General features: G+C 37.0%; 1 protein-coding gene across 1 annotated transcript; it reads right to left on the reverse strand.

Annotated features, from left to right (window-relative positions):
• Positions 1 to 375: 375 nt before the first annotated feature.
• On the reverse strand, positions 376 to 26,486 carry LOC311582170 (cytochrome P450 2C29). Its single transcript, XM_084754979.1, has 9 exons — positions 26,281 to 26,486; positions 24,928 to 25,090; positions 24,600 to 24,749; positions 19,133 to 19,293; positions 17,434 to 17,610; positions 8,752 to 8,893; positions 6,008 to 6,195; positions 2,025 to 2,166; positions 376 to 836 (listed from the first exon to the last, which is right to left on the reverse strand). Exons 1-9 carry the CDS (start codon positions 26,446 to 26,448, stop codon positions 655 to 657), a joined length of 1,473 nt encoding a protein of 490 aa, XP_084611105.1. The 5' UTR covers positions 26,449 to 26,486; the 3' UTR covers positions 376 to 654.

Consider the following 26,486-nt stretch of genomic DNA (forward strand, 5'->3'; position numbering starts at 1 on the left):
CGCAAAACAAATACAAGAACATATCAAATATATCATTCACTATGACCAGGTAGGTGCCATCCTGTCATGTAGGGATGGTTTAATGTATGGAAATCCATCAATGTAATCCACCATATAAACAAACTGAAAGAAAAAACCACATGATCATCTCGTTAGGTGCAGAAAAAGCATTTGACAAAATCCAACACCCTTTCATGTTTAAAGTTTTGGAGCTATGGGGAATACAAGGCATATAACTATACATAATAAAGACTATATACAGCTATGTACAGCAAGCCAATAAGCAACGTCAAATTAAATGGAGAGACACAAAGCAAGTATATTTACTACTGAAAACATGGAGAAGAATATTGACCATGACTGATCTTACAACAATTACTATTTTAAAGTAAAGCTTTATTTGAACAAAGGAAATGATACCCATAAACACAAGGGATATAAAATTATTATATTGGATAGAAAATATTATGACATTTGTGCAGTGACTTCATAAACTGCAAAATGCTTGATAAGTGATTCCTGGGTCATGAGAAAATGAGGTTGTGTGAGAAGGGAAGACAGACACATTGTCCCTGACAGAGAAGAAAGTGAATGAAGACCTGGAAAAGACTGAAGAAGACAACACAGCTGGGGCCAGCAGAAAGTCTGATCACTTTAGAGAGGAATGAAGCAGAGCTGGTAAGGAGGTGGGATAGAGACAAATCCATTCGCCACCGGGGTCATATCGAGGTCTTTTGGGTGAATCAGAGATTTCAGTTTAAAGTTCTGCAAAATGGTGGTCAGGAATAGAAACAGCTCCATGCGGGCCAGGCCCTCTCCTGCACAAATACGTTTTCCTAGAGGGAAAAAAAGTCAAAGGAGATTATTATGTATTATGCATAAATGTGAGAATTACTGTACTTACAGCTGACAGAATAAATGTAAGGGATAGTTATTGAGTAGGCAGTTAGATGTATGGCTGGGTGAAAGGGCAACTAACTAAGCATTAGACAAAGGTGGAATAAATTTGTGTTCCAACTTAAAAATCATCTTAAGAAATACATTCTTCAAAAATACTTTTTAGTGAGATATTATTATCTGAACTTGGTAATGTAACTACCTGGGAGACTGAAGTAGGAGGACTCTATGTTCATTATCAAAATCACAAAAAAAAAAAACAAGGAAAGAAGTTACATATCCAAAAAAGCATACACACTGTAAGTGTGGACTCAGAATCCATTTCCCTCATCTAAATGGTGAGAAGCAGGGTTTTCAGTGATCACTGCAGGACATCCTCCCACAAGCACATGTTCTCTATAATCTCATGAGGCTATTAACGTTTCTGGTACTGTGAACAGTGTATAAATGCTCAGATCTACTGGTTCATGACCATCTTTTAATGATACGTGTTTTCTCTTTATAATTCTCCATTACCCATGCCCTTTGAGGCAGTTAGTAAGTCATTCAAACGTTGTTCCATTTAACACTAATATATAAGGTTTAAATGTGGAATGTGCTCATTTCTCCCCAATAACTCAGAGATTGGGGAGTCTTTCTTATTTCCCTAGTCCAACTGCAACTTAAGAAATATTGATCAGTTATGTGTTTGCCAAGTACAGCTGAGGATCTGGTAATTTTCTGTATTTTTTTAAACTTATAATTGTCTCCATGAGAATCAAGGTGAGTGACACAGCAAAAACCACATGAATTTAATTTCTGGTGTCTTCATTTCCACCAGAGAGTAGTGTGTAAATGATGTTTGCTTTCTAGGAAGGTATTGTTAGTATCTCTGTGATGTGTCTAAGGGAACAGCACAAATTCCCTGTATTTTTGCTTCTCCTTTAAACAGCGGATAGACAAGCAAAAGCCTCACTTTCATGGCCTGACAGAGAAGAAGCTTCTTTTTTAATCAGGGACAGTGCATGAACACTGAGTCATGATCCTCAGTCTAAACAAACTGCAAGTCCACCAGCTAGTTCAGAGCCACTGTGTAAGTCCCTACAGATCTTCCTGTCAGTGGAGTCCTAGAAATGAGCTTCTATTACCTGTTGAAAAAGGCATGAAGTAGTCACTTTTCTTAAAGTTTCCATTCTCATCTAGAAAGTGTGCAGGGTCAAATGTCTCTGGGTTGGGGAATTCCTTGCTGTCGTGCAACACTGATGAGAGAGATGTTATTACTGTTGTTCCCTGGGGGGAAACACAGAGAAAAAGCAATTTACAAAGAAACAATAAAGTGCTACAAAGAAGGGGTTAAGTAAAAAGAAAAGCAGTGACACTATAACACACAAAGCATGTGTGGGGAAGGAAGGACGGTGAGGACACTCATAGTTATGTGATCAAAGTGCCTTCCAGTGGCATTTCACATGGGTACTAGACTAAAAAGTCTGAGTCTCTTCTACCTTTCCTTCAGATTAGACTCATATTTCTCTTACCATTGGCTGCTCTAGCTCATCACACCTGACTCTATCTACCTCATGTAAATTATTGTCCATATGGAATAATCCATTGAGTATTTTGAATGGAATAGTAGATCATTCAGCACAATAGGGAAGGTTTGAAAAGAAACATTCTTATATTTCTCATTTACAGAAAATATATGTGGAGAGAGAGAGAGAGAGAGAGAGAGAGAGAGAGAGAGAGAGAGAGAGAGAGATGCACATATGTAACATATGTATTTGTGTCAGAAGCAGGAGGAGTACTATTTGGGAGAAGGAAATGTTTGAATAGAAAGGGAAAAAGACAGAGAAACCAGAATAAAAAGAAGGGTAAATTGTGATGTCATGATCTCGTGTCAGCTGAATGAATACAACTTCTGAAGATTCACAGAATCGCTGGGAACTAGTACTGGGAAGGTCTCTTCAAGTAGTACACAAACTAACCTCATATCATATCAAGCTTTCTTGGGATGTTCTCTTCAGAGCTTTTACAATCCTGAATCATGTATTAGAATGTAGCCTAACTACAGAGTTGGTGGCTATACTCTGCCAAGTCAGGGTAAGCAAGTCCTCAGTAGTTCCTGCCCTGCGAACAAGTCTGGCAGAGATATTGGGCCAGAAAGCTGAAGATGAGGCTCAAACACTATAAAGTGTTTTGGGTGACTGGTCAGGCAGTAAACCGTCTTAAGTCAATTTATACAGTTTGGAAGCTGCTAACCCACACTGCTGGTTCACTCAGTAATTTAAGTTTTATTCCTTCTCAAATCTCTGAGGGGCATTGAAGACAAGATAGTATAGTTTTACAACCAAGCTTAGTTAGGGGACAAGATCATTTTAGATCAAGATAAAGAAGTGAAGCTATTAGAGTTGAGATAGGATAGACATTGAATCTTATTCAGAAATTTAGACCCAACAAGACATGAAAAACACTTGCTTCAAACAAGACGAATGCAGATGGCCAAGTCACTATGAATGTAACATGTATAGAACTCATTATTCTCATGATTACCACATGGTTTTTCCTGCTGTATGTAGTTTGTCTTATACATGTGTAATAAAATAAAAGAATATTAAAAAATTTTAAAAATTTAAAAAAGAATGTAGCCTAACTAAATCTGTTTAATATTTAAAAACAAAATAGAATATTATTGATGTATATTATTGAAAATTAAGTTCCAGTCTCAATAGGCATTTAATGTATTTTATTTATAATCATTTGTTTACATGTTGCCTGTAACTGCTTCTTCGCTACACATTACCGAGTTTATGAAACAAAAGCACAATCCTAGAAAGTCTGAAATCTACCAGGACAATTCCGGCAAAGATCACTGTTTCCTTCATATCCTATTAGTTCTACTAAAATCAGTGACCTAGTCTGATCAATAAATCACTTATCTTATTTTTCAGAAGGTAAAACCAGCTGTGAAATCATGGTTATTTCTAGAACAGGTGTTCTTATTTTTAAAAAAAGAATGTAATATTCTATTCAGTTAGAGCCCAAGTGACATATCATGAGCCAGAAGCAAAAGGGATGAAGGTTCTCACTTTACCTGATACAACTGTAGCTGGTGCCTCCAACTAGCCTCTAACCCCAAGGAACCTATGAGGAGATTTGTCATTCCTATCTTGTCCTTAATACTATTGATCATTTAGTTGGGTCTAAGGACACAAACAAGTTTGGTTTATTAGCCAGAGACCTCAGTCATATGAAACAAAAGTCTTATCTCAGGAGTATCCTTTAGCTAAAAAGAGCAGACTGGTATCCTAAACCTTATACCAAACCTGTTATTACACAGAAAGGCCCATTTGCACCTGGCAAAGTTAGTTCCATCATTATCACGTGATGTTAGTAACTGGAACTCTACCAACATCTTCTAGCCCTCACTTGTGAACAATAGAAGATTGCCCAGGAGAGAGTAATGAACCTTTCCTTAATGAAGTTGTCACTATAAACATTTGACATTTTTCATCTGTACTATCTGGTACTCAATCAAATGTTTTGGATTTTGGTTTTGTTTTTTTTGTTTTTGTTTTTGTTTTTGTTTTTTGCTGTCTTGAAAGTAACACTAAGTGGCCACAAAACTTAAATTTGTAAAAATAGAAACAAAACAGAGAATATTTTCAACTTTGTTTTAAGCATGTAGTTTAGTTTTAGCATCAAAATTCTAACACATTTGAAGGATTTTTATAATTCCAAAATGAATGGACAGAAATTTCTTAACATGGGTGGTGTATGGCAGATTATATCCAATATACATTTTTGGTTATAACATATATAGCCAGTGATGAGAGAGTAAATAAAAACATAGAACCATAAAAATGAATTCATAGAACAATTTTGGGGTAAAAATGTACAAACAATTGTGAATAAAATTTCTTAGGTCATGATTATACATAATTAGCTCCAGGGTAAAGTATCTCTCATATACATAAATAAATTAGACCAATTTTTTTCATCTTATCAACACTACTGTATATTCCTAAAACACCAAATGTGGCTAGGAGAAATTAAAATTGTGGTCCTTCATCCTAATCAGAAATTCATGCCCATTGCATGCAGGTCTGCTCATTACTACCCTTCATCACACTGAAGAGAAAATAGGAACACAGGAATACAAAAAGTACATAGAACATAACACCTTTAAATTCCACATATGTTTACATACATGTCATTAGAAGCAGTAAAATTCACATTTAGATAAAAATAAGATCAAGAAAATGACTACATAAATTGCTTCCATTAAGCATACTGAAAGAATATTAGGCAAGCATGATGACCACAACACATGCACATGTGACCGATGGGCAGTTTGAGATTCATGTGGGTCCCCTAGTAAGTTGAGCAAGTGCTGTCTATGACATGGACTCTGTTGTCTGCTTTCAATCACTTCACCTTAACCAAGCTGCCTCGTCTGGCCCCAGTGGATGAGGAGGAGCTCAGGCCTGATGCTACTTGATGTGCTGGGAGGTGGGTTTCTAGGAGGGGCTCTCCATTTATGAGGTCAAGGAGAGAGGGAATAGGAATAAGAGGGTAGGGGGTAAAGACCCGGAGGAGAGAAGAGAAAGGCTATGATGGGAGTGTAAAGTGAATATATAAATTAAAAATAAATTTTAAGAAAGAGTGGCAGAAGCACTAGAGAAATAATAACAGAAAGATATTCACCACTGAGGAAAACTCTAGGAACATACTAATAAACAATGACATTGAGAAGAAGCATAACACAAAGAATAAACATCAATAAATGGATGGATGACATAACCTTATTGATGAATTGAAAATTCAGGATAACAATTCTTTCAAATGTGGAGACTTTTTCTCATATTGATAAAAATTACAGAAAGGGCTTTAGGAAAACTGATAAAATATTGAGACATTCACACAGAAATACCTAAGCTTTGCCAAACAGTATTTAGAAGACTAAGCACATTCATAACTATCATTACCAGATGTATCTGTGCCTGCACTAGAGTGTCCCTCCACATCATGAGGCAGCATAAACAGCCTATAGCTCAGTGTGACTCGGAGAGCTGGAGCCACCCTGTGAACCTGGGAGCATGAAGAGCACAGAGGTGCAGCAAAGGCACAAGCTTACCTTGGGGATGAGGTAGTTCCTGAATTTCATGTCACAGGTCACGGAATGGGGCAGGCTGGTGGGAAGCAGGTCGATGAATCTCTGAACCTCATGAATCATGGCATCTGTGTAGGGCATGTGGCTCCTGTCCTGCATACAGGGGGAGCGGTGTCTGCCAACCACACGGTCAATCTCTTCCTGGACTTTAGCTGGTTGATCACAGTGAGAAATGGGGGAATAAGAGAAAAGTGACATGTTTATAATAATGTCAGGCCATACACAGCACAATGTAGGTGTTCCAAAACAATTATAAATGTGAATTCATATTTAGGGGTAAACATATTTATATACATATATTTATATAGAAATGATGTGTTATGGATTAAATCACTATCCTTCTACATAGATAAGGAAGTTAGATCAGCATATACTTATTATTTACTAGCTATAACAGCAAATAGAGTATAAGTAATTAAAAGTATCATATAAAACAGAGTATAATTAGTCAACATATTTTAGTCCTTGGTAAAAGTCATCAGAAGTCTTATAGTAAATCTGTATCCAAATATAATATTTTTACAATCACATTCCAAGGTATGTGTACTTATGAGTATGTGTGTGTTGCATGTGTGAAACTGGAAATATTCTTCCTTTTTGTTCGCACAGCCCAGTAATGATCAAGTTCAAACTCTTCAACTGTTTCTGAAATATATTAATCTGTAAAATTACTGCTCCTTTCTTTGTTTTTTAAATTTAATTAACTTACTCAGATTACAACTCAATTATTCTCCAATCACTTGTATCCTCCCATTCCTCCCTCCCACTTTCACCCTATTCCCCTCCCCTAGGTCTAAGACTGAAGGGGACCTCCTCCCCAACTATACAGTCAGAGGATATCAAGTCTCATCTTGGTAGCCTGCTTATTCTTTCTTTGAGTGCCATCCAGTCCTTCCCCCCCCCACCAAGGGGAGGTGGTCAAATATGGGGCATCAAAGTTCATGTCAAAGTCAGGCCCTGCTCTTCACATAACTGTGGAGAATGTCCTGTCCATTGGGTAGATCAGAGTAGGGGTTTGATGTTTACTACTTGTATTGTCTTTGTTTAGTGCTATAGTTTGAGCAGACCCCACTGGGCTCTGATCCACCCATCAAGATGTTCTTCTTGTAGGTGTCTAGAACCCTTTGGGTCCTTCTATTTCCCCATCTCTTATATTTCTCTTACCTCGAGTCCCAGTAGGATTACTCACATCTATCCCAATCTCCTGGTAAGAGAAGACTTTCATGGGACATCCCTTTTGGGCTAGTGTCCAATTATAAGGGGGTATATACCCTTTGAGTCTTTCTGCTTCTGGGTTAACTCACTCACTATGATCATTTCTAGTTCCATCCATTTGTCCACAAATTAAAATGAGAGCTTCTTATGTGTCCATATATGCACTACATTTATGACTTTCAGATATGGGACATGAAAGTTGCAGTTACCTGTACATATGAATGAATACAAGCTAAGCACACAAACAGTTCCCCCTACCCCTCACTTCATTAACAATAACATATTGCAACCTCATAAAATTGAAAAGCTTCTGCATGGCATTTTCTATTAAGGTAGCAGAGTTAGGAGTGCTACCATTACGCAATTTGTCTGGAGGCTTGACCTCTCTGCTCACGTTCAAGGAACAAGAAAAATAAAGGGATCAGAGATGCAGAATTCAGGGACTCAAATGTTGTCCTTTTCCCCCTTTCATACCTACACATCACTCATTCCCTGTTAACCATCAACATCCCAGATAAAAGGCTTCATAGATTTTTTTAAAGAATCCTGTGGTCCTGGAGGGAAGCTAAGTGATGAAAGGAGTAGGAAGGCAACCTCAAGAAAGGGAGAATCCTCTGTACAACATTGTTCTGTACCTAAACTTTTATTACTTTTGAACAAGAGTTTGTACTGGTCTATATATATAAAGCCACAGCTTGTTTTTCTTACCGCATGCATGTTTATTTTACAGTCTGCTCAGTTTTCTTTTTCAGCCTTACACTAATGTGTTTCAGTAATTTGGGGAAGACTTCTAGACCATTTACTGTTATACTCTCCTGTCTTAAAAATATTAATTTTGATCACATTTGTACTTTTTTCATGCAGTATATACTGGGCATGTGAGGGAAGGTGTGTTTCATATATGCTGGGCTACAGGATCTGTTTTAAAGTACAATGTAAATGAAAACACTATTGGTACAGTTGAAAAAGACCATTGTTCAACAGAAGTATAAGGAAATGGTCTTCTGAACTGATAACATTTCTTTATTTACATTTTCTGCACCACCAGAAACACGTTTATAGAGACTCTTTATATTTCGACTACACAGGATGCACATTCTTTCAGCTAGACTCAATAAAGTCTAGGCTTTCAGCTTATGCTTCATTGGGAGTATTTTCTTTTCTATGCCATCTGAAAAAGTAAAGGAACCTTCAAGGTCTTAGCTCATCTGAAGACCTGATCTTTAAGAATAAAAGAATATGTATTTTCGGGACAATGCATGCTTGCCATGCCTGCCACAGTTACCTCCAAGGGAGCTCAGACACTGACAAACATTTAATAGCTTTTCCTACACCCACAGTCTGTTTCTCTCAGTCACAGTGTTTCATTACAGCCGATGACTGGCATAGAGGTGAAGAACTGAGACATCCCTAGGAATAACAACACACAAGACATTGGTGGCACCTTTCCAGCCTCTCACAGGACCACTGTGGCTCACCAGCTGTGTCCTCACCTGTGACATGTGGGTTCTTCAGCAGGAGCAGGAGAGCGTATCTCAGTGTTGTGCTTGTTGTCTCTGTCCCTGCACCAAACAGATCATTCACAGTGGCTGCCAGGTTTTCAGGTGTAAACTCCGATTGTTGGTTGTGGTTTGCCTAAGAATAATTTGATGCAGTAATATGATAAATTGTTTACCAGCACATCTCATTACCAAGACTCTACCTACAGTCGTAAACAACTTTCTATATTTGATACAGAAAGTGAAAAAATTTAAGGTGAAACCTCATAGCTTCCATTCCAAATGGTTTCTCTAACTGTTGAAAAGTTAACCAAGTTGTGTAGACTTGGGGTCTAGATAATTTGGCATGCTAGTTTTTTACTTATTTGCAAGATATTTTGTAATAAATCTTTTGCGACTTGTTTAAGTTTCATACTGTTGCCAACAAAGATAGTGGAATGTAGAGAGGAAATTAATGTATCAATCCAGACACCCATGAGACAGATTTTTATAATTTTTAATTTCACCCTAATTTCTTAATAGCCTAACTCTTGCATTGATGTTATTATCTGCACATAAGTTTGTGTAATTTTGTAATTTTACACCCTAAAAATACATGAATGAAGCATTTTATTCACTATCTATTTTCTCCTACCAAATCCATATGATGAAGAATGAGTGATAGGTCGGATCTTGGGAAATGCAGATTCAACCATCAAAATTAAGGCTGTTCTCTCAATATGGTGAAAAAAAGAGAGGAAACCATTTAACCCTAACTCTCTGGGGCTTCTCTGTTAAACTGAGACAGGTCTGTTTTCAGCTTATTTGCTCTTGTAATAAATAAGTCCATTCCTTTAGTACATAATGACTAGATTTCTCTTATTTATTTAAAGCAACATATCATTGTGTGTGTGTGACACATTTCTTATCCATTTATCCGTTGCTGCATTCCAGGTTAATTATCTCATCCACTGTGAGAGATACAGTAATAAAAAACATGAATGTGTTTCCAAAATTTTTGGATATAAGCTTAGAAGCAAAGTGCTTGGTTCCTGTGATATACTTGCAAATAGAAATTCTTTAAAAACCTCAGACATTGTTTTCCACAATGGCTATAATAATTGACACTCTGGCCACTATTACATTAGTGTCCAGTTCATTATATGTTGTAACCAATAGTTTTTTTCTGTGAAAATTGCCTCGATTACTATGGTCCCACTGAATGTCAAAATCAAATCATTTGTGCTATCCTGGTTTTAAAAAAACAACAACCATAATTATGTTGGTCATTTGAATTTATTTTTTGAAGGATAAAAACCTAAAACTATATGAGAAAATTTTAAATGAATAGCCAGCCTGGCATGGTGGCATACACCTGTAATCGCAGTACACAGAGGCAGAGGCAGGGGAAATGTCTGCCTCTTCCTCAAGGTTAGCCTTGTGTACAGAGTCCAGAATGGCCAAGGCTACACAGAGAACCCCTGTTTCAAAAACCCAAGAAATAAATAAATAAATAACAGAAATATATTAAAATAGCACAATGAAAAATACTTAAGGGTTACAAACTATGACCAAATGGGAATTATCCAAAATTCAATGGTTACTTAAAAAGAAAACCAGTCACCATAATACAGCACAGTATTGGAACAAAAGAAGCAAGGTCATCTGATCATTCCAATTGAAACAGAAAAGAAGTTGGAAATTGTCACCTTACTACTAACTTTCATGGTATAAATACTTAGCAAAGTATAGCTAGCTAGAAGGGAATTCTATGCCATGAGGAAGGACATCTAGGAAAATACCAACTCTAAGGTATAATGTGTTGCAAAAGACCAAAGAGTTTATTCTCAATTTAGTACAGAAATAAAATCTAAGAACATGATTCTTTGAACTAGTTGCCACAATACTAGAAATTTTAGTCTGAAAAAAATAAACAAATAAATGAAATAAGGGAACCCAAATTAGAAAGGATAAAATACAATGGTGTTTATGAAGAAAATGGGATTCCATATGTAGAAAATCATATGGAATCCAAAGAGGAAAAGACCCAATCAAAGCTAATAAATGATTTCAGCTCAGTTAAAGAGTAAAAAAGTAAATCCAGTTATGACTCTATACAGTATAAGTCATAATGTAGAATGAGATCAGGAAACTAATCAAGCTTATAAGGCAGAGGCAGGCATATCTCGGTGAGTTCAATAGGCTACAAAGCAAGTTCAGGACAGCCAAGGCTACACAGAGAAACCCTGTCTTTGAAAAAAGAAAGAAAGGAAGGAAGGAAGGAAGAAAGAAAGAAAGAAAAGAAAGACAAAGAAAGAAAGAAAAGAAAAGAAAAGAAAAGAAAGACAAAGAAGGAAAGAAAAGAAAGACAAAGAAAAAATGAATGAAAGGAAAGGCAAAGAAAGAAAGAGAACATTTTAAAAAAACTACTACCAGTGATAAAAAAAAGAGTTAATAATTGAGATGTAATATGAATAAATTAATAAAATACATTTTCTTAAAAAGTAAAGAGTATCCAAATGGATGGGAAATCATTTATGTCTGAAAATTGGAAGACATAATAGTAGTAAAATGGCAATAATATTCTTCGAAATAATCTAATGAATTATGGTCATATGCACTGAAATTCTAATGGGAAAAATCCTCTAATTCAAGTAGAACTGTGAGGAAGGTCTGAACACCCTCAAATTTCAAAAGCAAAACTAATCTGAAGAAATGGACAAAGGCATTTAATACCCATTAAAGAAACAATCCAGGGGCTGTAGAGATGGCTCAGAGGTTAAGAGCACCGCCTGCTATTCCAAAGGTCCTGACTTCATTTCCCAGCAACCACACTGTGGCTCACAACCATCAATAATGAGATCTAGTGCCCTCTTCTGTCATGCAGACCTGCATTCAGGCAAAACACTATATACTTAATAGACAAATAAATCTTCTATTAAGAAAAATAAAAAAGAAAGAAAAATCCACCAAGAGGAAATTATGGTTCTAACATCAATGCATCAAGCACATGAGCAACCTGTCTCATAAGACAAACACTATTAGATATAAAATCACAGACTTAACCTAACATAAATTACCACAACTAAGTTAAATACCCCACTTTCATCAGTAGATAGGTCATTCAGACAAAAACTAAATAAAGAAACTATGGAGCTAAATGAAATCATAAATCAAATAGACTTAACAAACATCTACAGAACCTTCTATCCAAGCACAAAAGAATTTGCTTTCTGCTCAGAAGTCCATGGAACCTTCTCTAGAATTAACCACATAATAGGACACAAAGTAAATCTCAATGAATTTTTAAATTTTTGAAATTATATCCTACATATTATCTGATTATAAAAAATACAGTCATTAATAATGATAGAAATGACAGGAAGAACACAAATTCATGAAAGTTAAACAGCAGACTGATGAAAGAAAACTGGGTCAAAGGAAAAATAAAGAAGTAAATTAAAACATTCTAAACTTGAAAGAAAGTGAAAGCACAATATATGAAAATCTGTGAGCCTGTCCCCTGGATGGGGAGGCCTGGCGACACTCAGATGAAGGATAGCAAGTTACCAAGAAGAGACTCAATACTCTAAGAGCATATATAGGGGGAGGAGGTCCCCCTCAATCACAGACATAGGGGAGGGGAGAAGGGGGGAAGCGGGAGGGAGGGAGGAATAGGAAGATACAAGGGAAAGGCTAACAATTGAGATGTAATATGAATAATAAATAAATAAATAAATAAATAAATTTTAAAAAAGAAAATCTGTGAGCCACAATGAATAAAAGTTCATGAAGATATTTTATAGAATTAAGATCCATATCAAAAAATTGAAGCATTCATATATTAACTATTTAATAGTAGACATAAAGGCCTTGGAAAAACAAGAACAAACAACATACAAAAACGTTAGAAAGGAAGTAATGATAAAAGTCAGTGCTTAAAATAATGAAATAGAAGCAAACAAGCAAAAACCAACAAAAAATAACAGGGTAATTCTGACCACAATAGCATGTTGTTCATTGTCTGAGGATGGCCTGGGTTCTGTGTCCAGTGAGCCAGTCTATGCACTGTTTGCTTCTGGACATGAACAGAGACCTCAAGATCAAAGATCCTGTTTCTTTCATGAACAGCTTAGAGTGCTCAGGGTGAGAGCCCTGAGTTAGGTGAAGTCCCAGTCTCATGAGGAAGGGAGGAATGAGATTTCCAATGGGTGTTACATTTAGTGCTTTCAAAATAATTGATGGTATCAGATGGCAGTAGTAACTTGGGAGTTCCAAAAGCCTGTGATGAGGCCAAAGTGTTAGAACCCTTTGTTAAGATGCTATGATTAAGCATGGAAGAAAATTCAGGCAGACACCCTAGATTAGCCAGAAGTCAGATCCAGTGAGACTCAGGTGTGCAGTGGGTGCTTCGATGGCAGTCAGCACCTATTTCACAGCAATGGAGTTGGCTTCAGCCACTGCCAAGGCAGTTTTGCCACTGCTACCCAAGCCTCAGATGTCCAGCCGTAATTCTTCCTCAGAATTACTGAATCTCAGATGGTCAGTATGGAGTGAGAGAGCAAGCCACCCTTTATTCATGAATCAAAGATTTAGAAACCTTGGGCAGTTGGGAGAGGTTTGAGGGTGAAAGTGTCAGATTGGCTGGGGTTAGAGGTACAAAGGATATTTAATCTACATGTAACAAAACAGTCCTATCATAAGAAAAAAGTCAGCACTTAATTATCCTATGGGTGGGAGAGAATCTTCAGGTACAGTTGCTTGAAACCAAGGTCACCAACGTATTTTAGTAGCATAGGGTGGGTATCTACAAGAATCCTCAGGTATTTGCTGAATAGGTTTCTTATCAGTAAAGGGTCATCCCTCTACTCTTCGGTGAAGCCTGTGTGACACTCGTTAGGGGATCTAGAGTCCACCAGATCAGACAAAGAAAGACTCAAGTAAAATAGGGACCATCAATCTTGTACACAGCTCAGATGCTATCTGGAAATGACAGACTTCAACCTTCTAGCCCAACAGCAGAAATTCTAGTAACGTCCATTCTGAGAAACCACAATTTTTTGGCAAGTGACGGCAGTAACTGCATCATATCATTTCTGGTTGTTTCATTATTAGATTCTCATCTTTCAGTTGCAGCCTTTAGCGCACCTTTACTGTAGGTTTTCATCCAAACCAAGCAGTAGAAACTTTCTAAATGTTAACAATATGGGCAAATCTTTAGACAAAATAACCAAAGAAAAAAGACCCAAAGGAAGTGTGAGACTGAGAGCGTAAGGTAATAGGGAGAGTTAAGTTACACTGAAGGCCTTTTAAAAAAAAACTTAAGGGAAACTAGTCATATACAAGCTTTAAAAATACATATAAATATACACATCACATACATTATATACATATACATGTCCAATACCAGAAAAAGATTGCTTCTTTTTGATTTGCTGGCAAATAGAGTCACCTAGATGCCCAAGCATCACAGGTTATTGCCAATAGTCTTCTTTACTCTCCAGAACTCATCCACAAAATCCTATTCTGATGACATGATGTATTTGAATCAAGGAGCATGAAAAAATCAAGCAGCTACTCACCAGGAAGGTTCATCCCTATTGGCTAGTATTTGTAGTACTACAGTGTCCTATGTGTGTTACTAGGGAAGAGATTTATTCTGTCTCTTCCAGCTGTGAACTCACAAGCTACAACAATGACTGGCCTGATAAGCAATGCCTACTTGTGCAATAGTTGCACTAATGTCATGGGAGAAACCCCACTTTCTAATTGGATCTAGGGCTCACTTCATGAGGACCCATACCTTCTACTCTTCAAGGGAATAAGAGTACATAGCCAAATCTATTAGTCTAAGGAATGAATGAATATAGTGTCAAAATGACTCCTAATGACTTACTACTATACTCATACATCAAAACATCTCTTACTTTTCATCAGAAAATCTTCTCCTTGCAGGAGACAGTAATTAATATAGAGACACCCTCAGTAGAAGAATGGATAAAGAAACTGTGGTGCATTTACACTACGGAATACTACTAAGCTATTAAAAACAAGGAATTCCTGAAATTTGTGGACAAATAGATTGAACTAGAAATGATCATACTGAGTGAGTTAACCCAGAAGCAGAAAGAATCAAATGGTATATACTCACTTATAACTAGACACTAGCCCAAGGGACAGTCCCATGAAAGTCTTCACCTACCAGGAAAGTGGAATAGATGTGAGGACATCCTTTTGGGACTCTAGGTGAGAGAAGTATGGGAGAATGGGGAAATAGAAGGATCCAGAGGGTCCTAGAAACCTACAAGTAGAACATAATGATGGGCACATCTGGGCCCAGGGGTTCTGTACAAACTATGGCACCAACCAAGGACAATACATGTAGGAAACATTGAATTCCTACCCAGATCTAGCCAAGGGACAGGGCATTCTCTACAGATTAGTGAAGTGTGGGGACTGACTTTCACATAAACTTTGGTGCCCCATATTTGAACACATCCCCTTCATGGGGAAGCCCAGTGGCAGTCAGTGGAAGGATAGCAGGCTACCAAGAAGAGACTTTATACCCTATGATCATATACAGGGGGAAGAGGCCCCTCTCAGTCACAGTCATAGGGGAGGGGAATAGGGTGAAATTGGGAAGGAGGGAGGAATGGGAGGATACAAGGATGGGATAACAATTAAGATGTAATATGAATGAATTAATAAATAAATAAAATTTTAAAAAGAAGAAAAACACAGGGACACTAATGTGCAGAGAATAAAGAATTGTTGCATAGTTACCCCTCCCCACAAGGCTTAAGGGCCTTTGTGGAAGAGTGGAAAGAAATATTGTAAAAGCCAGAAGTGACAATACCAGAAATAAATCAGTGTTTACTGGACATAATGTGACAGATGAACATATGAATTTACTGTGATTATGACACCACGCACAAAAACTGTGTAAACTTCACCAGAAAAAAAACAGAACAATGCAAAGTAGATATGAAGTCCCACCACTAGCTGAGGAGATATTGGCATTTGCTAGTTCTTGGAAGAGAAAGGGTGAATTTTCTTCAATGATGTGACTTCTAGTAGGATGCTTTCACGTCAGAGCAGGTGAGCAAGAGAAAATGGACTCATAGGGAAAGGAGAATAAACATCTCAAACTTTGGTAAGAAGGGATGATACAAGGGTGATGAATTGAGGTAGGGGTTGGTGGAGTGAATATGTTCAAATCATATCATAAGAATTTTCCCTATGCACATTTGAGTTTTGACAAAGGATCCAAGACCATACAATGGAAAAAAAGATAACAACTCCACCAAATGATGCTGGTCTAACTGGATAGTGATGTGTAGAAAAGTGCAAATAGAATGTTATGTATCATCCTGCACAAAACTAAATCCCAAGTAGATTCAAGACCTCAACATAAAACCAGACACACTAAATCTTTTAAAAGAAAAAGGCTTAGGCTCACTGGGGCAGAAGACAACTTCATGAACAGAACATCAACAGCTCAGACTCTTATATCAACAATTAATAAATGGGACCCCATATAGAAGCTTTATTTGTAATAGCCAGAATCTGGAAACAACCTAGATATCCCTCAGCTGGAGAATAAATAAACTGTGGCACATTTACACAATAAAATACTACCCAGCTATTAAAAACAAGAAAATCTTGAAATTTGCAGGCAAATGGATGGAACTAGACATGATCATCTTAAGTGACTTAACCCAGACCCAGAAAGACACACCTGGTGTATACTCAGTTATAAGCAGATTTTATCCACATAATATAGGATAACCACACTACAATTCACAGAAATAAAAAGGCAAAATAACCCCCTAAGGACTATGCTTAATTCTCATTGAGAAAAGCAAATAGACTACACACCAGAAGCTATTGAAGAGAAGGAACATCAGAGGGGCCTATCCTAGAGGTCCCCTGAAAGACTCAACCCAGCAGGGGATCGAGCAGATGCTGAGACTAACAACCAAACTTTGGGACAGAGCACAGGGAGTCCTATGGAAGAGTTGTGAGATCGAAGAAACTTGAGAGGACAGGAGCTACACAAGGAGACCAAGGGAGCCAACAAACTACCACTCACTAACCAAGGACCATGCATGTTGACGATCTAGACCCTCTGCTCAGATGTAGTATACAGGCAGCACAACCTCCTTGTGGGTTCCATACTATGGGGAGTAGAGGCTACCTCTGACATGGACTCTGGTGCCCAATTGTTAATCACTTCCCCCTGATGTGGCAACCTTGCCAGGCCACAGAGGAAGAGGAAACAGGCAGTCTAGATGAGACTTTATTGGTTGAGGTCAGATGATAGGAGAGAAAGGCTCCCCATTTCTGAGGGCTAGGGGAGCAAGGGGTCATGAAAGAGGGAGGGTAGTACAGGGATGCCTAACAAGGGAAGGGGCTACAATTGGTAAGTAAAGTGAACAAATTTAAAAAATTCAAAAGAAAAATTCACATATTAGCTGTCATCGTACTGTTTTTCTTCTCCGCAACACTGGAGACAATGTGATCCAGGTAACAAATTCCCTAGACGCTATCAGATCCTTATGATGCATTCCAACACATAACATGTACTACAACTGTTTTGCAAATGATACTTACTTGAAACATCTCTGACAAACATTCCAGGGTTCAGCAAACCACAATATACTTGAACAACAAAATGATTTTATATTAACATTTTACCTGTTTCTGCTTAATCAGGTAATAATCAATAAAGTCACGAGGGTTTGAAACATCAAGTGATTCCTGGTGATCTTTTATTTTCTCCTGCAGGTAACTTTTCATATAATCAACATTTTTTCCTACTTTGTGATGACTTCCTGGACAGTAGTCAAGGAGTAAAGGAAAATTGCCACAGACCTACAAAATGAGACAAATCATTTATTTTGTTAAGCTGTATTATTTTAGTTTTAGTGGTCAGTGTATGTGTGTGTGTGTGTGTGTGTGTGTGTGTGTGTGTGTGTGTGTGTGTGTCTCAATATGTGTATGTCTGTGTGTATACTTGTGTTTGGGTGGGTGTGCATGCACGTGTATGTGTGTGTGTGTGTGTGTGTGTGTGTGTGTGTGTGTGTGTGTGTGTGTGTGTAAACATACCTGTATGTCATATATGTGTGAGTACTTTTGGAGTCCAGAGTTGTCAGCTCCTCTGAAGATAGTGGTTGGAAGCTATCTGACATGATATGGAAGCTTGAACTCAGGTCTTTGGAAGATACACACACTCTTAACCACTGATTTATCTCTCCAGACATGCCAAAAAAACTTTTTAAGTGAACAGATGTGAAGAAATACACATATCTGTAATATCTGCCAAGACCAACTCAGGTTTATAGTTTTAGACATGGATAAAATATGGTGTCCAACATGAAGAAGATATGTTTTACTTCCTGCATGTAGTAATTTTCTGAGATAGTAGAGAGGTTTGAGGGAGCTGTTCCTGCCCAAATGATTGAAGACAATAATCAAGTTTCCACATTCGTGAATCCTTTTTAGTATGAAGCATATCTATTGCAACTAATTGAAGGCTTATATAATTTCTTCCCTACAAGTTTGAAATATGATGTGATGTAAACTATTGTCATTTACAGTTTTTAGATGATAGCAGAAGTAAAGACAGCTGGGTGACTTGATTTACAGCAAACAGGTAGCACACACATATTTAACTCCTGTAAACCACCTCTGACATGGAATGAATATTCAGAAGTGGGCAGCGCTCCTAGAGGCGCTGAATGCAAATGTCCACCCTGGTCCCTACATGTTTCTCTATGATCACCCAGTCACCTTTTATGCAGAATTCAGGAGATGCCAGTCCAGGCTGGGACAACTGTGTGAGGAGGTTTCTGATTCACACAGTGTTAAACCACTCACATTCCCATTTCTACCTGTCACCCTGTCACTAGGATTCTGCTAAAATATCAGACTTTTGAAACTACTCGGTGCTTCCTGGCAGATTTAATTATCAGTAATAATCTCTCTTCTCTAAGAGAATATTGTTTCTAAAATAAGGTATTATTGAACAGTAATGTGATGAGAATGGGTTTAATATTTGAAAAGAGGACAAGGACGTTGCACAGAAGAATATTCTGTGAGTGGCTGTACATACTTCTAGATGTAAACGCAGTGCTATGTACAAACAATTCTGTGGGCATCAATGAGAAAAATCAATAAATAAGAAACTAACAGGCTTAAGACAACCTGGCACTTGCCCTTCAGTTTTGCTGTTTGTGTAGCAAAGGGCTTAGACCTCCCTTCCAGATATTCTTTCCATCATACATTAGTCACAACTGTGGTGTCTGGTCACCTCACTTTTTAATCCATATTTTATCGACCTGTAACAAGGAGAGACCACAAGTGTGTTCTCAGAAGGAAAGGAAATAGGCTTCACCTGCAACCAGGGGGAGCTCAGAATCCTGACATTTTCATTTACTTTTTCCATTAAGGTTAGAAAATCCTTATCGTTATAATCAAAACGATTCTGGAAAATAATGGAGCAGATGACATTGCAGGGGGCACAGCCCAGGATGAAGGTGGGATCACATGGTGAGCCTGAAGATTTATAAAAAAAAAAATAGAAAATACTGTTAAATATACAAAAAAGATATTTTGCTTTGGTTAGCAGGTAAAGATTCTTTATAAGTTTTAAACCATATCTTATCTACATTTTTTCTAATAGCTAAGAATTCATTGCATATAAAAATCAACATATCACTTTGACTTTGAACTTGAAGTGGCCTCAATCCCATTAATTAAATAAGATGCCATATCTGCTATGCCAATGTTTGTGCTTTGAACTCTCTTCTATATGAAAGAAAAAACAAAAAGTTCATAAACCTAAATTTTTAGTATTCAGAGCAGAATTATATCTTATTGCTATGCCTATATTCCATATAATGCCAATAATCATGGAAACAGAAGAGTTTACATCTAGAAGATCTGCAACCACAATGAGTAAACTGAGAAGCAAGTATTGGCCCAATGAATGCGGAAAGGGAAACAGTATGGGTGAGATTGAATATTAGATTTTTTTAAAGCATCAGTATTCCTCCTTAATCCACAAGAATGTGTAACCTCAATTATAGCCACTTTCCTGTGGATTTGTTTGCATTACAAAATAAAATGAAAACTTTTATGTTGGCATAATGTTCTTGTGACCTGTGTACAGTTTACCCTTGCTCATTCAAATGCTGATTTCTGGACATTGTATTGTTATATATTCTAAGTATTTCCAGTTTCAAGTTTGCGTAAACATATTATCATTTGTTCTATGTGTTGTCAATAAAAACAAACAAGCCAGTGCTGAGCAATAACAGAATAGGATGGTACATTCTAATCCAGTGAGGGGAGGAGAAAAAGGAGGAAAGATAGGATGCAGGCACAAGGAGAGACCAGGAAACAATAAGGAAGTGAACTGGGGCCTAGGACATGATTTAAAAACAAGTATAAAGGGAGAAAGGTGAATGGAAAGAAACTATATTAGCATGAAGATTTAGGATGGAGTAATTGGTGCTCAGCATTGTGCTATAGGCTAATTAAATAGATCCTGGTCTCTCCGTGTGGTTATTTGGGTATAAAGCTGGTTAAGGAGTAACTGCTGATTTCACCAAAATAATAATTCAATATTAAAATATTAATAATCGTTCAACACTTGTATTTTACAGTTAAATTCTAGGGGGTGAACCAACATGAGAGAAGTAATAATGACTTCTCTTTTCTTATTTCCTCATTTAAAACAACGTATTTTGATCCATGGGGAGTAAGTGCAGTATTTGAATCCTAAGTCAGAGCTACAGAGATGACTCTGCATTCACGGTACTAGATGCTGTTGTAGAGTACCAACGTTCAGTTCTGAGCACCCTCCTGGTGGCTCATAACTGTCTTTAACTCCATTTCAGCAGAATCAGGCAGCCTTTTCTGACTTATGTGGCAACAGACATGCAAGAAGTACACACATATATGTGTTGGACAACATTGATGCACGTAAAATAAAAATAAACATATCTTTTAAGCATAACAAAGAAGCTTGAGAGAAGAAGGAAGAGTTAATATAGAAATGCGATGCCCAGAAAGGTGATGTTAGGTGAGCATGTTCAAAGCACATGATAAACTGCTATGAGATGGCTTTAAAGCACATCATAAACTGCTGTGAGATGGCTTTATGTAACTCACACTATATGCAGCTAATGTTTACTTTTTAAAATAAGTGAATAGTTATTATGCTCAATCAACCTCTACACAGAATATTTGAACAAAATCAAGATTTGTAGGTTTGTGAACATTTTTCAAAATCATCATTATCAAGTTACTATGGTGATATTATGCCTAAAATTGTGTATCACATTGATGTGTATGATCTTACAGGTTAAAACAGTCATAAGTAAGTGTCTTTTTGGACTTATTCATATTTGTGATTATGCAGGAAGAGTAGCATGGGAAGAGGGGTAGTGTGTGTGTGTGTGTGTGTGTGTGTGTGTGTGTGTGTGTGTGTGTGTGTGTGTATACCTCAGAGAGGCCAGACCTCATGGAGCTGCCTGACATGGGTACAAGGAATACATCACTGCTCCTCTGAAGGAGCATACTCTCTCAGGTGACAAGCCTTCTCTCCAGCTCCCAGGGCAGGTTTTTCTTATGTCCTTCCTATAGTGAATTTGATTTTTATCAAATGATTGATACTCTTCACATTCCAGATGATCTCATATCTAAATCTGTGGACCCCACACAAGGGTCACTTGAATTAACAATTTTCTGAATAAATTAATAACACTTGAATAAAAGTGACTCCTTGAAACATTTTTAAAACATTATATTCTATACTATCAGAAAATAGCTGTGGAGGGTAAATGAAACTTTTCGTGTGTGTATATATATATATGCCACTCACTGGTTAAATTTGATTTTCAGTCTTTCTTTTTGCTTTATTTGGAAGAAAGACTTTAAAGTCCTAAGAAACCAAACAGCTAGTCAGAGTTTTCCAGGACAGGGACTTCTTCAGTAAGTAACATTCACTTTAGTAGCAAAAAAAAAAAGTCATTCTTTTTTATACACATGGTGCAGTTGGGTGGGGGGAGTTAAATTATGTAAGAATGACAAGCCGAACTAGAGAAAAAGCCAGAAACATTAATCAAAGTAGTTCACATTTAATTAAAGAAATAATTTAATTGATAAATACTTTCATTGTTTTCTCTTTGTGCATTTTTCTGATTTGTGCTGTTATGAGGATTTTACTAGAACATACATCAAAATGATTACATTCATTGATCTACGTGCATTGAGCAATCCCAGAAGCTCTGAGATAAATCCAACTAGATCATGGAGGAAAATCTTTTTGATGCGTTTATGAATTTAGTTACAAATATTTTATCAAAAACTCCATATTCATCAGAGAAGGGAGCCTATAATTTTCTTGCTTTCTTTTAAGCATTGCCTTGTTTTGGTATCAGCATAATACTGAATTTTTAGAAAGATTTTTTAATGTCTCTTCATTTTCTATTTAGCCTAGTAGTTTGAGGAGTATTGTTGTCAGTTCTTTTTTATTTTTTAAGTCTGGTAGAACTGTACACTGAATCCACCTGGTTGTGGACTATTATATTTGAGAGACTTTTAATGGCTACTTCTATCTCATTGGACGTTATGGGTTTCTTTGAATTATTCGTTTCATCTGGATTTGGGTTTGACAGATTATGTGTATCTAGAGAAAGACAGATGATAGATAGATAGGTAGGTAGATAGATAGATAGATGATAGATAGATAGATAGATAGATGATAGATAGATAGATAGATAGATAGATAGATAGATAGATAGATAGATAGATAGATGAGTAGATGAGAGAGAGATTAGAGATTGAGATTTCTTTTAGCTTTTTCCATTTTGTTGGGGTATAGCTTTCTAGTATGTCCTTATTTTCTCAATCTCTACTGTAATGTCTCCCAATTCAACTTAAGTTTTAGTAACTGGGTCCATCTCTCTCTTTTGGTTAATTTTGGTGGGGTTTTTTTTTAACATTTTTCAAATACGTTATTTTTCTCGATGCCTTTCCAAACTTACCTCAGCGCATTTGTGTTCTTAACACATTTGTGCTCAAAGTTCTTTTCCCAAGCCCGTACTATGTTGTATGTTTACTGCCCTTTTCCTACAATGTATACATTGTAGGAACAATGTTTGCTTCACTACAGATTACAAACAATGATGATATTAAATTTATCTCCCCTTATGAACTTAAAAGGATTCATGTAAGGTACAGAAAATCCATTTCTCAGGTCAAATGGAATCCAGATAAGCACTGTCAATAAGTTTCTCGCCTATCACCTATCTCTGAGGGTGCAATTCCTCCGCCTTTTCACTGGTGTTGGGACTCCCCTCTCTCTAACTACCATTAATCCAATTAACGTTTGACATATATGTTTTTAGCAAAACTTTACTAGTGCTTTAAGAGTATTTTTACTTGTTTCAAAATGTTTTAATTAAAGAAGTCTCTTATTACAAAAAATGAAGGCCATCACAGAAAGCCACATTGGAATAAAGTGAAGATACCAACAGATTCTGTGGATCCAGCCTCAACAAATATATCTAAATCACATCTCCTGTATCTAAGGCTCAGAGAACATACAGAAGAGGAGGAGAGGAGACAGAAAGATTGTCAAAACCAGGATACCAAGAAATCTAATGTGGAAAAATCTCTCATAGAAATGTCTGCAAGAGAAGACTGGAAAAATTACAGAGTCAGTGGGTGTGCTAATGTGGAAAGGGAAATTTTTCAGAGACATACCTGTAGATAGGGAGCTAATGACTGCTGAAGTAAGGGGAATGATCCTATCCAAATGATAAGCCCACTGATAGATTTTCCAAGTGCAGAGTGGTCATCCCTGAAATAATATACCACATCCAACAAGAAAGACATGTTGCATGTTGAACTGGAGAGATGGCTCAGAGGTTAAGACTGCTCCTCCAGAGGTCCTGAGTTCAATTCCCAGCAACCACACAGAGGCTCACGACAATCTATAATGTGATCTGATGCCTTCTTCATGCAGGCAGAACACTGTGTAATAATAAATCAATAATCTAAAGAAGAAGAGGTTGCATATATGTCTGCATGTACATACATGTAGTTAGTAATAACCAAAGAAAAAGAGGCTAACAACATGAGAGTGGGAAATGTGTGGGCAATAGACAATAGAAGACTTCTGGGAAAGAATAGGAGGAAAGGCGATTACTCATATAATTCTAATTTAATTAAAACATATTTTAAGACAAGTAAAAATACTCTTAAAGCACTAGTAAAATTTTGCTAAAAACATATATGTCAAACATTAATTGGATTTTGTGGACATGAAATAAAGAGAAAACATAAAGTTTTGTAGACAAGAAAGTGGGGGGGTGATCATGATCAAAACACATTTTGCACAAGATTCTCAAAGTTGTAATGATTCTTTAAAATAAATAACAATACAATTTTGATATCATCCAAAGCAGGAACAAAAATTGATTATCCTCAGCTAAAAAATGAAAATCATAAATTGCATCATTGATAACCATAATTGTAAACATAGGCCTAGAATTATCTCTGTACTTCTCAGTGAATTTTGGCAAGTATATGTAGTTCAAGAAAATGTAAGACGTATAGCCTCTGTTACCATTATCAATAGCATTTATTCTCTGGTGAAATAATCCACAATGGGAAACTACATTTGTGCTAATGGGAATGCATAGTTTTGCAACATAGCAAAGAACTGACATAAAACTATATTATTACTTCTGATTAAAGACAAAAAAAATTTACATAGGATCTGATCAACACGACTTATATACCTACTTATATACCTAGACTAAGATGTAAATGTATACATCTGCACTCACCATTGGTTTTCCTCAGTTCCTCCACAAGGCACTGTGCTTCCTCTTGAACACGGTCCTCAATGTTCCTTTTCCCCATTCCCAAATTCCGCAGGGTCGTGAGTGTGAAGCGCCTTGTCTCTTTCCATCTGCTTCCGTTGCTAAAAACAATTCCTAAAGAAATGCGAAGACACTAGAAATAGATGCTAGATACCAATGAGAGATCGGATGGGGGGGGGAAGTCATTGAAAGGTCACACTGTACCTAAGGAGGAAGTTAGGCTCCTCCAGTCTATCTTTTCTCTCTCTGTAAACACTGTGCATCACTAGCATGGGCATGCAAACTTACTTACCACGGCCTTTAATAATTCTTTCTGCCAATGGGAAGTGTCCCCTTCCAGAAAACTCATCCCCATGATCAATCAGAGCTTCCTTCACTGCTTCATAGCCATGCAATATCACACTCGGCTGTGAGCCCAAGTACAGAGTGAACACGGGGCCATAGGATTTTGATAACTGGAAATAGGAAAAAAAATGGAAATACTACCCAAAAAAGTCACCTTAATCTTCATAGTGTAAGTCTCATTCACACTGATATGATCACTGTATTTTCATGTGTTTTCTTCAGGCAAACTCAGCTGCAAATGGTTCTGAAGTCCACTTATATTACATTATGGCGATTATCAGATATTAATCACTACAGTGAACCATGTAATGGCTTAGAGATCGGGCATTTATTACACAGAGGTTACAATGAATTTTCCCATCAAAACAATCAGAGGACACCAGCCACGAGAACTCCAGGTAATAGAGGACTTCAGAGGGGAACATAAAGGACCAAGAATAGTCAAAGAACTCCTTCTAAGGAGTAAATTTACTGTTGGTGGTTATAACAGTACCTGACCTGAAATTACACTATAGATCTACAGTGATATAAACAATCCGATATTCACATGAAATAGACAAGTAAACCAATGAGTAGATGAAATGATGCAGGAAAAAAAACAGCAAAGCTAGACCCACTTAACACTTGAAATGTACATTTTAAGTCACCACGAATAATTCTATTGGACAGTCTAGACTTGGCATACTGCTATGTCAAACACAATGAGTGGGCACCACAAAAGCTGAACCATGGGTAACCAGTATTTCCCAGTATAACAGTTATATGGCAGCATTCAAAGCACAAGACATAGGCTTTGCATAAATTTAAAAAATGGATATGAATATCACCAAGTTTGCTAAAAAGCTTTGCTTCTTTCTTGCATTTTGTGTTATTCTGGGTCCATTGGTACTTAGTTAAATTAGGCATCTGTTAGTTCTCCACAATCCAGCATCAAATAGCTAACATCAGTAAACACGTTTGTCTAAAATTCTACCTGACTTATTGAATAAAATATTATCACTCTTGGTCTGCAACCAAAAATAAATGGAAAGACAATATATATTCAGTTGCACTTTCCTGGAATTTTTTCTTTTTTGTTTTTAATGTGATAACCTAAATGTTCTTCAACCTGAAACTTTGCTCATTGCTGAATACCTGATGAGTGCCAGCTGTAAAAGGCAGAAGGCACACCATGCTTTGCGGGAGTTTTGATTTTATAATTACTTATAACAATATTGCCTCTGGTACTAGGTTTTCATTTGAAGCAATTTTTTACTTATCTCTTTTTCCAAGGTGTTGGAGAAGCACAAAGAATACTTACCTTGGTTAAGGATTGGCTGAGGTTCTTCACATCTATCTGGAGGAAATTGCCAATAATTGGGAGAGGAGTAGGGCCTGGGGGGAGCTTCTTTCTCCCTGAGCTCTGTCTCCAGAGTGAGATGAGAAGCAAACAGGACAGACTGAGCACTAGGACCACAACTGGATCCATGGAGACCCTTCTGAGTGACACAGCTGTGACCAGGAAGA

Source organism: Acomys minous (genome assembly GCF_964271855.1).
Source record: "Acomys minous genome assembly, chromosome: 2".
Classification (NCBI taxonomy): domain Eukaryota; kingdom Metazoa; phylum Chordata; class Mammalia; order Rodentia; family Muridae; genus Acomys; species Acomys minous.

Bases quoted from the DNA above. Each gene is read 5' to 3' on its own strand.
- LOC311582170 (XM_084754979.1), bottom strand. From the start codon at position 26,448: ATGGATCCAGTTGTGGTCCTAGTGCTCAGTCTGTCCTGTTTGCTTCTC. The intron at 25,091-26,280 runs GTAAGTATTCTT...TCCTATTTCCAG, and splicing joins TCAGCCAATCCTTAACCAAG to TTATCAAAATCCTATGGCCC. The intron at 6,196-8,751 runs GTGAGGACACAG...GTGATCAACCAG, and splicing joins GAAGAACCCACATGTCACAG to CTAAAGTCCAGGAAGAGATT.